Source organism: Rhea americana, unplaced genomic scaffold, assembly GCF_003343005.1.
Source record: "Rhea americana isolate MKP2758 unplaced genomic scaffold, rheAme1 scaffold_35, whole genome shotgun sequence".
Taxonomy (NCBI): Eukaryota; Metazoa; Chordata; class Aves; order Rheiformes; family Rheidae; genus Rhea; species Rhea americana.
This window is the reverse complement of record NW_028186479.1, coordinates 6,016,367-6,031,990: the sequence shown is the minus strand read 5'-3', so window position 1 is coordinate 6,031,990 and position 15,624 is coordinate 6,016,367. Positions and strand designations below refer to the sequence as shown.

The following is a 15,624-nucleotide window of genomic DNA, read 5'->3' as shown; positions in this document are numbered from 1 at the left end:
TGGGACACAGCCTTCCCGGAGGTGCAGGCAAGCCCCCAGCAGCAGTGCCTCAGACCTGCTGCCGAGGGCCCCGGGGCAGCGATGTCAGCAGGGGGACGATGTTGTACGGGGACATTTTCTGGGCACTGCTGGTGGGATTGGCTGAGCGGCACCACAGCAGCATGAACCACCAAGTTACCAACTCAAATGAAGCAAAAAACTCTCTACAGGATTACCTTTAATTGCACTTTAGAGCTGTTCCCYGCCTCCCCTCGTTCAGGTCAAAAATTTTGTTTAAGCCCTGCCCTGAAGCCTTTGCAAAATCTCTGTACCTTTTGTTGTGCAATGCTGGCTGCAAGCACAAGTGCTGCAACACCGAGCTGCCAGCCAGTTTGCCTTGTCCAGCATCTGCCCTAGGAGGGCGGTTAGTGCTTGAATCTTCAGCAGAGGATAGAAMTAGCTGCTCAGTTCCTGTTGCTCCAGTCCCAGTGTGGTGGGGACGAACAGGGGAAGAGTGATGGGTAATGAGCATCTCTTTTTCTTCCCTATGTCCTATGGAGCAAACTGGAACAAGCCAAAGGCATGAGCTGGCAGAGGCCAGCACTCCTCTCCCCAGGCAGCCAAGCTCAGGGTGGGATGGTGCCAAGGACGCAATAAACTGCAAAAAATTGGGGAGAGATATCTGGAGAGAGATCTGGGCTTCCAGAAAGATGGGGTGAAACCAGGTCTGTGAGGCCAGGAAGGCGGGCTGCTCCCACCCCTCAGCACCTGCCTGCCCGCGCCAAGGATGGGAGCAGGATGGGGCAGCAGCAGGGTGCTGGGGCCACTCAGGCATGGGTAGAGATGAGTTCTGCTGCAGCAGCCCCTTCCCCGGCTGCTCGCAGCTGTGGAGAGCAGTGCACATCATGGCCTGGCAGGCGAGCCCGGGGAAAATTTGGGGCAGTTGTGGCTAGTCCTTGAATCCATCCGTCTCATGAAATTCTGTGGTTGTCACCAGCAGAAACCCCYAGCGTACCCTGAAGGACCTCAAAAGGAACCCAGTAACTGGGGTGCAGTGGGAGAAGAGCGCAAGCTCGTGCAGTCCTCTGCAAACCTCGGGATCGGAGCGGCCTCTTGAGGCTTTTGCCCTGATGGACCCCGTTGTGGGGGAGGCTGGTGCAGAGGGCATGGCGGCAGGGCGGACTGTGAGTGTGAAAAGGGTGTGGAAGGTGCTGCCAGGTCTCGGGGGATGCTGAAGGAGATACAGGCAACGCTATTGAGTTGGACTCTGGAAGCGAGAGGGAAGGAAAGAGAAAAAGTGAGCGCCGAGCCAGCCAGGAGTCGAACCTAGAATCTTCTGATCCGTAGTCAGACGCGTTATCCATTGCGCCACTGGCCCTGCTCGAGAACTGTTGTTTTCCCGCATTCTCTTTACTGCCTCTCTCCGGCCGCCGCGCACTCGTGCGGGGGCGGTGCTGGAGGCGGGGCCGGAGGCGGGGCCAGTTAGAGGACAGCCAATCCAACGTCTGCTCGAAGCTCCCCGCCAACTCTCCCGTCAGGCAGGTCCTTTGGGGGCGGGGCTTACCGCCCCTCCTTTCTCCCCTCCCCTCTCCGCGCTGGCCAATCCCCTTCGGCTTCGTTTGAAGTCCCCTCCTCTCCCGGGCCGGGTTGCGCCGCGCCCTGGTGCCCCGCGGCGCCTTGGGGGCGGGGTCCGAGCGCGGGCGCCCAGCCAATGGCGGAGCCGGTAAGTCAGCCCAGGCCCTTTCCCCCTCCTCTATAGGCGGTGCCCGGCCTTGTCGCGATCGCTCGCGTTTAATGTGCTCGAGGAGGTTTGTCCTGTGTGGGGTGCCGTCTCTCGAGGCYGGACCAGGGGGGCGCGTCAGTCCGGCAGGGAGGGAGCGGCCGGGTCGGAGCGGGCGAGAGAGACGCGGAGCGGCGGCGGCGCCGGCGGCGGCTGGAGGCAGCCGCAGGGGGACAGATGGCGGCGGCAGGAGCGGCGGCAGCGGCGGCCTACGCGAGCCTCAAGCTGTGAGTGACCCACGGGGGGGTGGGGGGGGAAGGGGGCGGCTCTGTCACCTGCCGCTGCCGGCCCGGCCTGAGGGGAGGCGGCGGCCGTTGGAGCGGCGCCTCTCGGTACCGGCCCGGCGGCAGCGGGCGGGTGGGTGGGTGCAGTTCCGACCCCGTCCAGGCTTTCGTCTTGCGGCGTGGGTCCGGGTAGGAGCGCTTCTGCCGCGTCTGCCTCGGTTTCCATTTTTTGCGCGTACAAAATGGGCGCAGTTTCTCCGCGCTGCCGGCCGCGTCCGGGCGGGAGAGTTGTGTTGCTGCAGCGYTGGCTTCTCTGCCCTCAAAGTCTTGATGTAACCGCTGTGTCTGGGAAGAGGAAGTGGCGCTCTGCGGGGGAGGGGGGAACCCTCGGCTGCGTTTGGGCTTTTTATAGCTAGCTTTCTTAGAAAATCTTAGTGATGCTTAGAGTAAAGCTTTGAAAACTGCTTTGTATGTTGCAGTGCTACTTGCCAGCAGAAGGCTTTTAAGGATCTTTGCCTAACAGTGTTTTGTAGTAATTTTGATGCCAGTTGCTCAGATTTCATTAATGYAAATAACTTCTGGGACTCTCCTGCGTAGTGCCTATCATGTCCCTCTTCTAACTTTTTTTTTTTTAAATAAAAACAAGGGTTTGGAAGAGAACTGAATTCTTTGAACTTGCATATCCCAGATATTGCTTGGTGCATTTTATACAGCAAAAGAAATTACATAACCAAAACAATACTAGATTAAAACTGAAAAGACATTTCTCTTGTAAGCCCTCACAGTAGATGGTTTGAACTCCTGCAAAAAAGGATTACTCCAAGCATGAAGTTCTTCATGTTGTTCATAGTTATTTTAATGCAAAGGTGAAGTGTCCTTGCATGTCCTGAAGGTGTTCCTGTGTTTTTCACCTCCAAATACTAGCGTGAAACTGTAATTGACTTACTGATGCCATTTTGAGGCAGCAGCATCTGAGAGTGGTTTTTAAGCCTGATTTGACTGTAACTAGTGCTGTGTTAAATTTCATTTGACACTTGGTTTTGGATTCAGAGCGAACACAGATTTCTCTTTAGATATTTGTATAARCAGTTTGCTGTAATGCTGTTATCTRTTTAACAGTCACTGGGCTTCTTTCCTTATTTTGAATAGTAGTTGTGTAAGGATACACAGACATTGGAGGTAACTGAGTACTACTAAAGATAATCAGTGGTGACTGAGAGATTCTTGCTTATTTGGCAGAACATTTTTTTTTTCTTGTCACTTAAACCATATCTGTCTTTCTTTAAGCTGAACTTGTGATCTTTTTGCCTGCAGAGAGGAAAAAAGGTGAGTTGTGAGAGTGTAGTGGTTGTGTGACTTGTAGTAAGCAATATGCAGCCCTTACAGATTCTTTTTTTTAAGATAAAAGARCTCCCTTTTAGATACAGGGTAGTAAAGAATTGACTCAGTTTAAAGTTTAATCTTAGCTGAAAAGTAGGCTTTGACCTTTCTAGAACAMGGTTGTGTTAAGAATAATTTAATATAAAGCTCTTGATAAACTTGAAAATAAAGTTGTTTTCTGTTCAGRGTTTTCTTTTTCTGTTACTGCAAAAAGCTGTGGTAATGCCTGCAGACTTCCTACCAAACATCTTAAGATAGGACTGTAACTTGGTTGATGAGTTAAAACTTACTAGCTTGGCAAGGTCAAGGCAGAATGGTCTTTAGAGAAATCTAGGCCACACTTCAATTCAGAGTTTTAGTGGTAATAGTTCTTTGTTTTAACTGATTTCTTCTCAGCTATGAAAAGGTCAGATTTTTAACTGCGCCTGTTCTAGGCGATCCAGTGGCCCTGACTGGAGCTTCACTGATTTTTAGTTCTGTTCTCCAGGATCTCCTTCTGTATACAACTGTAGGTTCTGGCTCTGAATGAAACGTCTTGCTGTGTTTCATATTATCAAAAATAGTGATGCAAAATCTTTGCATTTTGATGACAGTGTCATCAGTCAAGCTCAAATGATACCAATAAAAGTACTAGTGCCTAGCATCTATGCTACCATTGTAATTTCTTGTGTTATACCAGCACTGAAGAAAATTAACCTGTGAACTGCTATGCTTAGTTTTGTTGTCTAAGTCACTATTGTACTTTCTTTCTGAAGCTACCTAAGAAAGGTAACTAACTAAAACTTTTGTCACTATTGCAAATAGTTAATGAGCTAGTAGATGGTAATGAAACTAACCAATCCAGTTAATCCATGAAAACTGATTCTCTGTTCTGCAGACAGCTTTGGCAAACTTGATTGTTGTTTTGCTGACTAGAAATTATTTTTTTCTTCTTGCTTGAGTGCTGAAGACCTTATGCTTGCTGATACCATAGCCTTCTGACTATCAYGTGAGCTTTTGACACTAGCTGCGTTTGAAATTTAACTCCTATCTCCTATTGTTACACTTACACGTTCTGAGAAAGTACAGATCAGTCATTAGTAGCTATTAGATGTAAACACACTGCCTTCTGGCTGTCAGGTTTAAAAGTGCTGTGTGTGTCTGTCTTTTTTTATATATACACGAAGGTCTCGGGGTTTGGGCAATATTTCTAGAAAGACTTGCAATGCATCTTTTTTTTCTACTTAATCTAAGTGCCTGTCATGACGAAGTCAGGCCTTTTGGCTGAGGAGGGCACAATTTATGTAGTAAATCATTTGCCATCTTATATGAGTAAAATATAACTGGAAATATTTATTAATAAGGTATACTTTAGTCTCTTTAAAAATATTTCCATTATACTTCTTATTGTATTTAACCTGGGATTATAATCCCTTTTTCCTCCTTACAATAACTATTACTCCATGGGAAATATTCCAGTTCCTTGAGCTCTTTCTGCCCAAGGAGTAATATTTATTGTAGATCTAAAACTAGAGCACCTGCTCACCTAGAAAATCTGGAATCTCTGGTGCGCTGAAACTTGCTGTTAGTGCTGTTACCTAACACACAGTTGGGGCTGTGTACATATAATAACATATTTCCTATATCTCACTCGACCACTTTGATGTCTTGAGTTCTGCAAATGCATTGCTGTGCAGTGGTTTTTTTATTACAGTATTTAGAGGCTGACATCTAAGAGTTTCCTGCATTAGAGTAATGTTAAGTATTTATGGTGAAAGAATCGATTACTGAAGTAAGGTTTGGCTGTTGAGGTSTAGAAGCCTTAAGTGATATTGAGTGAAGTGCTATCTTTAGTTGCTATTAGAGCRTGATGGGTTTGCTTTCATGCTGTATTTGAAAATAGGATTTTTTTTTTTTGTAAGGTCAGCCTAATTGAAGTGTGGGATGCAGTTGTGATTTATCTTCATAATGTGCATAACTAAAAAAGGTGAAACTTCAAAACAAATACATAAACTAAAAAGAGTATCTTGCATAACTTTAAATGAAGTTGATTTTATATTTGGTCTAAGCAAGCAGTGTTTGTCTGTCTTGGTTTTCAGTTGTGTCAGGAATCAGCTTTTTTTTTTTTGGTAAAAAGGTCCTCTGAATTGAGTTATTAATCAAACCAGAAAGTTATCACATTTAATAATTTAAAAAGAAGAGAGCCATGAAAGCCGCTAGTAAAAAAAAAACCATGCATTTTTGTTTAAAAAAAACCCTTAAATTACCACACAAGAGTTTTGAGATAGGATGACTTCTGTGTTCACTCTTACTGGAGGATAGGAATATAGAAAAACCTGAATTTCATGATGAAGGATAGGGAAGCTTTTGTAGTACAGATAGCTACTAAGAAAATCAAATGCAAAAGCTGTGAAGCTTCCTTCTTTAATTTAAAAGTGTCTTTATTTTAGTAGGAACKTCCAGAAGGTTTTGGGGACAAAGTGCTGTTGACACAAGACCTACATTATACAGACATGCTGTGTTCACTAAAAACCACTAGAAAAGCCTTGTATCCAAAGCGGTACTTGGAACCCAGGAAAATTACTACAGAAGTAAGAGATACATAGTTAACTCTTGTGTTCAGTTTCTAAGTGATCATAGATGCTCTCTCCCACCCTTCCCTCCCCCCCTGCCTCTGCATGCTGGTGTAGAGTGGTCTCTCAGCTGGGCAGTAGAAATGCCTCCTGCATCTAGAAGTTTATGTTGCAGAGCAGTGCTTGGCTAATGTTTGGAAAGTGTGGGGACTGTAACTTCAGTGGAGCCGTTTAGTTTTTTCCTGTCTTGTTACAGCCCTAGATGTACTCACGTATGTCAATGCCCAGAATRATTTCATAAGAGAAGTAGCGCTTGAACTGGAGTAATAAACCAAAAAGCCTAGCAGCAATTTTGCTGAATATTCTTTTTACCTCTTAAAGGCAAGACTGCTGAAAGCACTTTCTAATTGTAGCCTCTGTGCACTCTTTTCATATAGGTTCTCCTTTTGACTGCTTCTGAAATAGTCAGAATAGCTGAAATAATGAAAAAGAACTTATTTTAAAGATTTATATGTATGTGTATATATATTAGTTCAAACTAATGACAGATGTCTAACTGTGCCTTCATTTCCTTCTAGGTCKTCTTTAAATCACTTGCAGATACTTGCTCCTCCACTTGAACTGTAAGAGCTAAATCTACTGAATGAGTTGCTTTGTCTCTTGGCAAAAATCTGCACAGGTTTCTAAAGTGGAGAGTTTTTTTTTWAAAAAAATGAGATGCAAGTCACCTTTAGTAGTACATGAAACATGATTTTTTTTTTCAGAAAAATTTGCTGATTGTGGTGCTTCTAATGCCTTTCCTTTTCTTGAGTATAATGAGTTATGCTATTGATGTCAAATACCTTGTTTTGACGCTCTTCAGGAACACTGAGAAATAGCCCATGATAATGGTGATCTATTTCTTTAATATCCCTAAATGAGAGGAATTCAAATTTTGTGCAGCTTTTATGTGCTGTTAAGCTGTGATGGGAGCATGGTATCACTGGTGAGAGTTCTGGGTGTTTGGCTGGTTGTAGGCAGCAGTAATAGTGTAGCTGAGGAGAATGCAGGTTTGAATATGAAATACAAAAGTTGAGTATAGTTTGATACGAGAACCGATTTCCAAAGAGTATAGGCTTCTAGAAAGTTCAGGTGTGTTTTGATATAATCTAGCATTTAGACTTTCATCTGTTCCCCATTTCATTAAAAGAACAGAATCATTTTGACCACAAATTCCTGATTGCTGTGAATGATCCCTCTTTCAGCAGTTTGATATCTTTCTCGCAGGTGAATAAAATAAGCATGTGTTGTACTTGTGACAGGCGTGCATACTCGGCTCTGAGAGGAATCCATGAAAAACAGCATTCTYGTGTGGAGTGTTCAGCTTCGTTCTTGAAAGAGAAATAGGAGGTGATCAACTTAAAGAGAATTTAAGACTGAAAGGGGTATCTCAACTAAAATGAGACTACCAGCTWAGTTTTGTAATTCATAAGTGTGTAAATCAGCTTTAATCTCCTCATTCTTGGCCTCATCCTCAACTAAAACTTATTTTAGAATTTTTTGGGGTATTTAAACAAATGAAGCAAGGGCTAAGCGAAGCATCTTTCTATTAAGATCTTTGAAGAGCACTGTTCCTTTCTTCTGAGCAAGAACTTAACTCTTTTGCAAGATTTGGGTCTTTTCAGCTTGATATGTTGTGAGGTGGTATTTAGACAGCTTTTCATTATGGTTTCAACTTAGAAGTACTTGTTTAAATTCCTTCARCTTCTTAGACTGGCACCTTGATTTCTGCAGTTTACCAAAACAAGATGCAGTAGGAGTGAAGTAGGAGAATTATGGGTTTGTAATCCATATTTCAGTATTTAAGGAACTGAATGTTTGTGATTCCTACTCCAATGTTTTTAGTTTGAAAGATAATGGACTCTTTAATGTGGACTTTCATGTRTATGTATGAAGCACCTAGAAGAATGCTATACAAGGCACATACTCTTGGTATGTATTGTTCTTTTTAGAACAGGTAGACTCATTTTCCTATAAACAAGTTGGATAACTGTTCCTCAGATACTTCATAGATGGCTCTACAGGGTTTTTTTTGTTTGTTTGTTTTTTCTTTTCTCCAGTTAAACAGTTGCTCTTCTGGCTCTTCTCTAGTTGCCTGGAGAGGTTGTAAAATCCCCATCCTTCAGGAAGGTCAAAACTTGCCTGGAGAAACATGATTTAACTGTCAAGATGGATTTAGCTTTGAAGTTGGCTCTTCTTTTGAGGGTGGGGAGGGAGAAGAGGAAGAAAGAATAGATCTGTTGAAAGAGGTCTTTCAGATCTCTTTCAGAGGTCCCTTCTGACATAAACTCTGATTCTACTTCAGCGAGCTGAATTAGAGAAAAATATAAAAGTKCTTTAAAAATGCAAGATCTATGTAAGGAGAAGGAACCTAAAAAGATCTACTGTCCTGTAGAAAATTTTCCAGAATAACATGTCTAAAAGTGTTGTTACCTGACCCSTGGTCTAGTCAAGCCTTAAAGTGAGGAGAACTTCTGGATAGTTGAGAGCATTAGTTCAAGAATGTTTAGGGTTTTTGTTTAGCATTTTATATGTACGGTAACAGGCCAGTTCTACATAACAATAGTGTGGTTGCACAAGTATGACTTGTCCAGATTCTTGCTAGTATCTCACATGACGCTCTTTTTTTTTTTTTTAAGAACACTTCTGAAAACTATTTTATTTTACAGTTAATGTTGTGCTGCATACAACTTTTCTGAAGAAAGACTGGTATGAAGTCTGAACAAGATGTCAGTGTTAGTATAATGTATGAGATGTGGACAGACCTAGCTAASAATTCTGGGGAATGGTGATGTTGAGAAGTATGTTTCAATGAACTTGTTTGTGACTTTAACTGTTTTGTATTTTTTCCTACGAGTCATTTCTGGTGGATTTTTAGTGCTTAGAACACTCTCTAAAGCGAAACTGGTATTCTCATCACTTTGCCTTTTTTCTAAACTTGCATCTGGAATGTGATTCTTATCTTCTGATGTGTTACAGCATTGACTTTTTTTTAAGAAAAATTTGGTTTGGGATTATTGAATTTCTGAAGTGTCATGTTCTAAGTTTACATGAATTAACACAGTGGACTAGTACACTTCACTGCATCATTAAGTAGCTCTTATTTTAAAGGAACTAGTCTATATGCCAAGTCTTTTTATTCCAGGATCCTAAACAAGGATTAGGATCATTAAAGAAGCCATGGATTTTGCAATAACTGATTACAGCTCTGTTGGTTCTCTTATGCACTGTTTGCATCAGTGGCTTTGGGTAGGAATCCGGTGAGAATTTTATTCGCTCTTGTAGCTGAAATGAGGTTTAAAATTGATTACTTTATCTACAGGTGGTGAAGAGCCTAAATACAAAGCAATAAATCCAAAGTAACAGTGCTGCTAAACAAATTCCTTTCTTTCCTATCCATTCTGTTAAAGGCATGTAACGCCRGAGAAATTCTATGTGGAAGCTTGTGATGATGGAGCTGATGATGTGCTTGCTATTGATAGAGTCTCCACTGAAGTCACTCTTACAGGTACTCTCCTCACCAGTACTTCTCAAGATAGGCCTCTTTAGTCCTTTGGTCTGCTGTTCTGCTCCAGGCAGTCCCAGAAGATCTTCAGAAGCTTAAATTGGTATTAAGATAACTTACCTTGAATTGCTGTTTGTTTTTAAAATAGTGCTTTGTATTTCATGTGGCAAAGAACTTTTATTTGTAACGCTTTTTCACTGTAGAATTGATGTTGTGGGTAACAAGAGGAATTATGCTTGCCTGATTTTGATATCTCTATCGCTACAGTAAAAACTGATTTTCCCAARCTAGTTGGGATTGATGCTGCAAGTCCAAGGTCAGTTGTGGGAAATGTTGATCCCTGGGCTTCTGCAGCTTTTGCTGACTTGTCTCAATGCTGTGGGGGTTTTGTTGTTCTTGTTGTGTTTTTTAGTGCTGAAACATGAATTTGCATAAAGCCTTAAAACATCAACAGCAAAAATCTCTACTGTCAGTTGTTAGCTCTGTGTTGCCAATTTGAGTTGGAAAGTCACTGCAAGTARTTCTAATCATGCTGGCACTGAAGTCTTCAAAGTTTTTAAATTTTTATTTAATAGGTCTTTTTAAAGAATTCAGTGCATTCTAAAAAGCCAAAGAACTTATGATGACTTGAAACTAAGGCAAGGATGAATTCCTTCTTGATATTTCAGAAGATTGTACCTTAGCATTGCTGTAGTACTTCTGTCTATTTAGAAACTAGCAAACTTGATATAAAAAGACCTATTAGCCCTGTTCTGTACCTCATGCAAGAACAGTGTGCTCATCGCATTGCTATTGGTGTTGTGATATAGTATTTCAATTTCTTCTTCAAAGTTGATCCTTCAAAACTGTAAGGATGGCTATCCCCAGGCTCCTGTTAGGCCACCATCTGTTTCATCAGATAAACTTGCAGCTGCTAGATCAATATACATGGTTGGCAACTCTGTATCTTTACAGAAGTGTTTGAAGCAAAGGAAAAGTCGAGCCCATCTTTCTCTATTCTCTGAACCTAACTAAGAGTTGGGGAAGATGCCCAACTGTGTTTTTAAATTTGTCATTAGTTTCCCTTATACTACTCTAGAAATCTGTAGATAGAAGAAGATTTAACATGTTAGCACTTGCAATTGGTTGTTGGACACTGTTTGGACCTCTCAGTATGTTTGGAATATTGTATTCCTTACTATGTCTATACTGTGGTCGGTAGCTTTGCAGAGATGCAAGCTTGGGTTATTGGAACAGAATTAGACTGAGACTAAGAAGAAGCAAGCAAAAGTGGGAGATCCAAGCATTTGTGATTTGTTGTGCTTATTGTCCTCTATTTCAAAACAAAAAGCTTCTGGATGCTGACAGGAGAATGCATTACTGAAAGTCCCCCTGCCAGACTATCATGTAAATGAGCTTGGATTTATTCTATGGGAAGATTGTTTTGGTTAAACAAAATAAGAAATTGAGTCAGAGTGCTTCATGTTTCCTACTCCCTGTGCCCCCAGTCAGGCTTTGAATTTCTCGTAGACTACTTCCAAAATCTGTGATTCCAGCAAAACTTGGGGTTTGACCAAGAAGCTTCGACCAACTCAGTGTGATAGTTTTGTGATATAGCCATGAAAGAAACGTTCTGATGCTTCTTTTTGTCTTTTCTCCTGCTTTTTAGTTAAGAAAGATATTCCCCCTTCAGCTGTTACAAAGCCTATATATGGTGTTTTGGGAACAATCCGATTGGTGGCAGGTAAGGAAAACAAAACTGCTCTTTAAAAATACTTAGACATATCATATTGCTAAAGAGCCCTTAAAACCAAAAGTAGTCTTTACAAGGTATCTGAGATTGCACTTTGTTTGGTATGATCATTTTATGGGCTTTCCTTGTGGTTGCTACAGGATGGAGGTATCAAAGCGTAGTTAATCATGGATATTCATGGCCCTCTTAAGCCTGCAGCTATTCAAAGGTAGAGTTAATTGTCAGCTTGCTAGGTTTTAAAGAATGTATTTCAAATGCATATGAAGAACTTTATCTGCTTATTCTTTAACTATGTTCATCATAGCTGCAGGATTTAATGCAACAGTAAAGTATTGTTTTTTGAGGTTTGACCTCAAATCAATAGTGTTGGTGCACAAATGGCTGGGAGAAACAGGATGATAGACTAGTGGATACAGCTGTTTAAGTAATGGCTGTGTTAGAACTTTTYTCCCAATATGCAGGAAATTCAACACTTGAAAATAAAAAAAGACAAATCAGAACAATTCCTAACTTCTAGGGGGTTACAGGATAAGATAAGAAGAAGCTGTCTACTTTTTAAATATCTCACAGTGATGTTTGAAATGGGTGAGTAGGCACTGCCACAGCTAAACTAATGCCTATTGTCCTGGGTTCTTAGACAACAARCTTCCCTTCCTAAATTATTTAAAAACAAATACACTCTCCTGCTCTAGGAGTAGGACTAGGATGAATAGGACTTTTGGATTCTGAAGCATACTTTCTTGTGTATATTGCTGACTTACTCTGTACCATCTGAACTGAGACCAAAGTCACTGGCCTCTTTATATATTTTCAACCATGAAGACTTTAGACTGTCTCTGCTCTGAAGTAGTAGCAGCTGACACCTTTTCCTGACACTGTATTTTTCTGAAATTTGGTGTTTATTGGTAGTTCATGGTCTGTGAGCACATAGAGATGTGAGTGGCTTAGCATCAGGGGCTGGAAAAGAAACAGAAATATCATTGCTGTAAAAAACTAAAAGTCCTATGTGTTGATACTGTTTTCTCCTGTGCATTTAAGCAACCTGTTTTCCTTCAACCTGTTTTCATTTAAAATCCATGGGGAGTGGAACTTGAAGAAACCTCTTTCTTATCAGTTTGAGTTTTCTGGGGTGGTTTTAGGCTACTTTTTTTAATACGTGTGTGTGTGTGTGTATATATATTTGTATATGTGTATTTTTTTTAACTCTAATCTTTCTGTTTTACAGGGACATATCTCATTGTAATAACAAAAAAGAAAAAAGTAGGTGAGATCTTCAGTCATGTGATCTGGAAAGCAACAGACTTTGACATCATCTCCTACAAAAAGACCATGCTGCATTTAACTGATATTCAGGTAAGAGTGGATTGATTTGCAAGGTGGGGAGATCTCACTCGATGCTTCTCTAGTTTCTTTTGTTAATCTTCTATTAATTCTTTTGTTAACTATACTTTCCTCTCTGATTTGTTCACACTACCATAATTGACATGATATTCAAGTATAAATGGGTAAAAAGTTACATCATTCAAGATAACAGGTTAATATTGTGCAACTTAGAATATTGACCACACTGAATTTGAAGTACATGTTGTATACTTCCCCCTTTAAGATGGTGCAGTGAGGGAGGGAGGAGACTGTCTTGCTGCATCTCTGCTCTTGTCCTGAAGTCTGGTATCATCTGAGGGCCTTAATCAAGGCCTTGCTTGCCTAATGTACTTCAGAGGTGTTCTAGTATTGCCTTTTGCATAGTCTGTAACAGAGCAGTCTTGTGAGCCAGTCCACAAATTCACCACCCCTCTTCCTGTTAGTTTTTCTCATGGCTTTACTGTTCTGATAGCCCCTATAATGAGCTGTTTTGCTGTTTAGTTATCTGTCTTGCTTAGCTTGTGGAATTGTTGTATTCTATGCTTACCAAGCAGGGACAAATTGAATTTTAAGTGAGAGGAAAAGGATTAAATGTTTTCTAAAACAAGTATGTTATAGATTGATACAGGGCAGGCAGAGGTTTCTGAACAGTGAAGCTAAAGCCAAATCTGATGCTCTTTCAGGAAAAGAATGAGGTTAATCAAAACATAAACCAGAACMCTTACTAGTTATTGACATAATCCTCACAGTAAGTTTTATCCTTTCTTTGTTTCCATTATTATTATTTTTTTTTGACTGAATGGCTTTCATGAAGAATGGTGGCTTCCTTTTTGCTGGGAAGTCACTAATGTCAATTTAATCTCAGTGGATGTRTTAGTTTAATCTCTAAGGTAAATATCTCAGGGTACTGTCTTCTCCTGTCTACCATACTTGATGATCTCTCTTCTAGTGTAGTAGCCAGAAGTTATGGTATGGTAGCCACAAGTTACCAGTGCACTGGTATCAAAACTGCAGGCTCTTGCTCTCCTTAGTCTCTGGATGCTCTCATGTGCTACTAGAGCACTAGCAGTGTTCAGAGCATCACTTTAAAAAGTAGAGGTAGTTTTTAAGAATAAGATAATTTGACAYTAATAAATGCTCTTTCTCCCTCACCCTTTCTTCCCAACAGTTGCAGGACAATAAGGCATTTTTATCCATGATTAGTCATGTCTTGAGTGTGGATGGATTTTACTTCTCAACAACGTATGACCTAACACACACGCTGCAACGGTTAGCCAACACCAGCCCAGAGTTCCAGGAAATGAGCCTCCTAGAGAGGGTAAGGATTTCATTTTGCTCTTTGTCCTTGTCTAACTCACTGTCATTCATTTCAGTGTGGTACAAGCTTAGTTTGTGCAGCTGGTGTTTAAATAGTGTCAAAACAAATGATCACAAATGAAAGGAAGCTCCATACAAGGTTTTGAATGATATTGCTGGAAGTTGTGCTCCTAGTGCACTTTAGCTTAAACCTACTTTTTACAGTTAGTATATTAAATTGTTGCAAATGGTGTTGAAGAGTTCATAGTCCTCTGTTAAACTAAAAATGGGTTTGCTGTTTTAATCACAAAATGTAAATCCATTTCACTAATTTAACTTGTTGCTTAGATGCAAATCATTTTATTAAAAGTCGCATTGTGTTTCTGAACTGTGTAACTGTACTATCTTTGTGGTCTTGTCAATCCAATTGTAGTGGGGCAGTCCTCTGGGGAGGAAAAAGGTGACCACATAAGGTCACCTTATCGGAAGCAACCAACAGGAGTCCAAAGTAGATTGAGTCAAGTTAGTGTTCGAGTTTGCTTCCTTATGTGCTTAGAATAAGGTTAGAACTAGCTAGTTAGTAATGCTCCAGCACAGAAATTTATTCAGTGCTGCAGTTCTCTGCCCTAAAGTGTTAGGGATTGTGTCCGAATGTATTAGCCCGCCCTGCCTCAGTTTCATAGCTTATTAGCAACGACAAGTTTTAGAAATGTGTTTAGAAGTGATTGCAAATTTCAGATCAGGAAGATCAGAATGCCTTTCTGAAAGGTCTGCTTTAATTGAAGGTGAAGGAAGAAAGTTTTGACTTGAATTGACACTTCCAATTGCAGCAAGAACTGGAGAGAAACCCCTTGCCCTCATCTTCCCCTCCCCCCAAAATTTAGGCGTGACATGCTTTTCCTTGAGGTGGAGTAAGTCTCTTGAGTTTGTCCATATTCTCTTTCAAAATAACATGGAACAAAACTGTGGGTTTATGGTTTTTGGCCCTCAAACATTGCATTCTAAACTGTGCTTGTTCCTTATGTTTGATGTATGAATCTATAATACTACTTTCTTGGACAACAGAACCACACAGCCGAACTCAAATTCAGCTTTAAAAAAACCTTTCTCTTAAGCTTTGGAGCTTCAGAATCCTTGTCCCAGTAAATTACTGAATGTTGCAATGTCAACAAGGTTTGAACTGCCTAGACACTGAAATACTGAAACTCTGGAAGTGAACGGTGCTCTTTGTTCCTTTGCAAACAAGGTGAGAGTGAAGTCGCAAGACTCTCTTCATTAGTGAGACTGACTAAACTGGAGACGCAGTGCGATGTTTCTTCTAAGGGCTTTTTTTTAGTTATTGTTTTGTTTGTGGTTTGGGTTTTTTTAGTTTATGTTGGGGGGTTAATTTGCGTTACCAAACATGTTTCTTGCAGTACTATTGCTGAGGAGAGCAGTTGCTGACAGAGAAGGATTGGTTTGCCTAAAAATTGTGGCACTTCAAAGTGTTGTTTGAAAGKCAAAGTGTAATAAAAAGGAGGTTCATTAAGTAAATCAATGGTTTTATCTGGAACCATTTTAATGTAACTTCATTCTCCTGTAGTAGCAGTATAATGGCATAACAAAAGGTTGATGGTAATTTTGGGTATCTCCACTGAAAMGAGATAAATTTGTTCTATAGTTTGCTATTATTTGGAATGGTAGAAGGAAACAGTGCTAATATAAGTGTATTAAGGTGTCACATGAGGTTCTTGTAGTACTTCAAATCCTACTTGCAGTATGATTTGCCTACAAAG

The 15,624-nt window shown here is 40.8% G+C and overlaps 1 protein-coding gene and 1 non-coding gene across 2 annotated transcripts in view; one reads left to right on the top strand and one right to left on the bottom strand.

The window, feature by feature from the left end:
• Window positions 1–1,284: 1,284 nt before the first annotated feature.
• Window positions 1,285–1,357, bottom strand: TRNAR-ACG (transfer RNA arginine (anticodon ACG)). The gene has a single exon. It is a non-coding gene; the product is annotated as a tRNA-Arg (tRNA).
• Window positions 1,358–1,854: 497 nt separating this feature from the next.
• The window catches only part of SACM1L (SAC1 like phosphatidylinositide phosphatase), a 30,958-nt gene continuing 17,188 nt past the window's right edge, over window positions 1,855–15,624 (top strand). Inside the window, exons 1-5 of the mRNA XM_085311884.1 lie at window positions 1,855–1,986; window positions 9,365–9,462; window positions 11,108–11,182; window positions 12,417–12,544; window positions 13,722–13,871. Of these exons, the coding sequence (XP_085168010.1) occupies window positions 1,937–1,986; window positions 9,365–9,462; window positions 11,108–11,182; window positions 12,417–12,544; window positions 13,722–13,871 (501 nt within the window). The 5' untranslated portion in view covers window positions 1,855–1,936. The remainder of the gene's footprint in view (window positions 1,987–9,364; window positions 9,463–11,107; window positions 11,183–12,416; window positions 12,545–13,721; window positions 13,872–15,624) is intronic.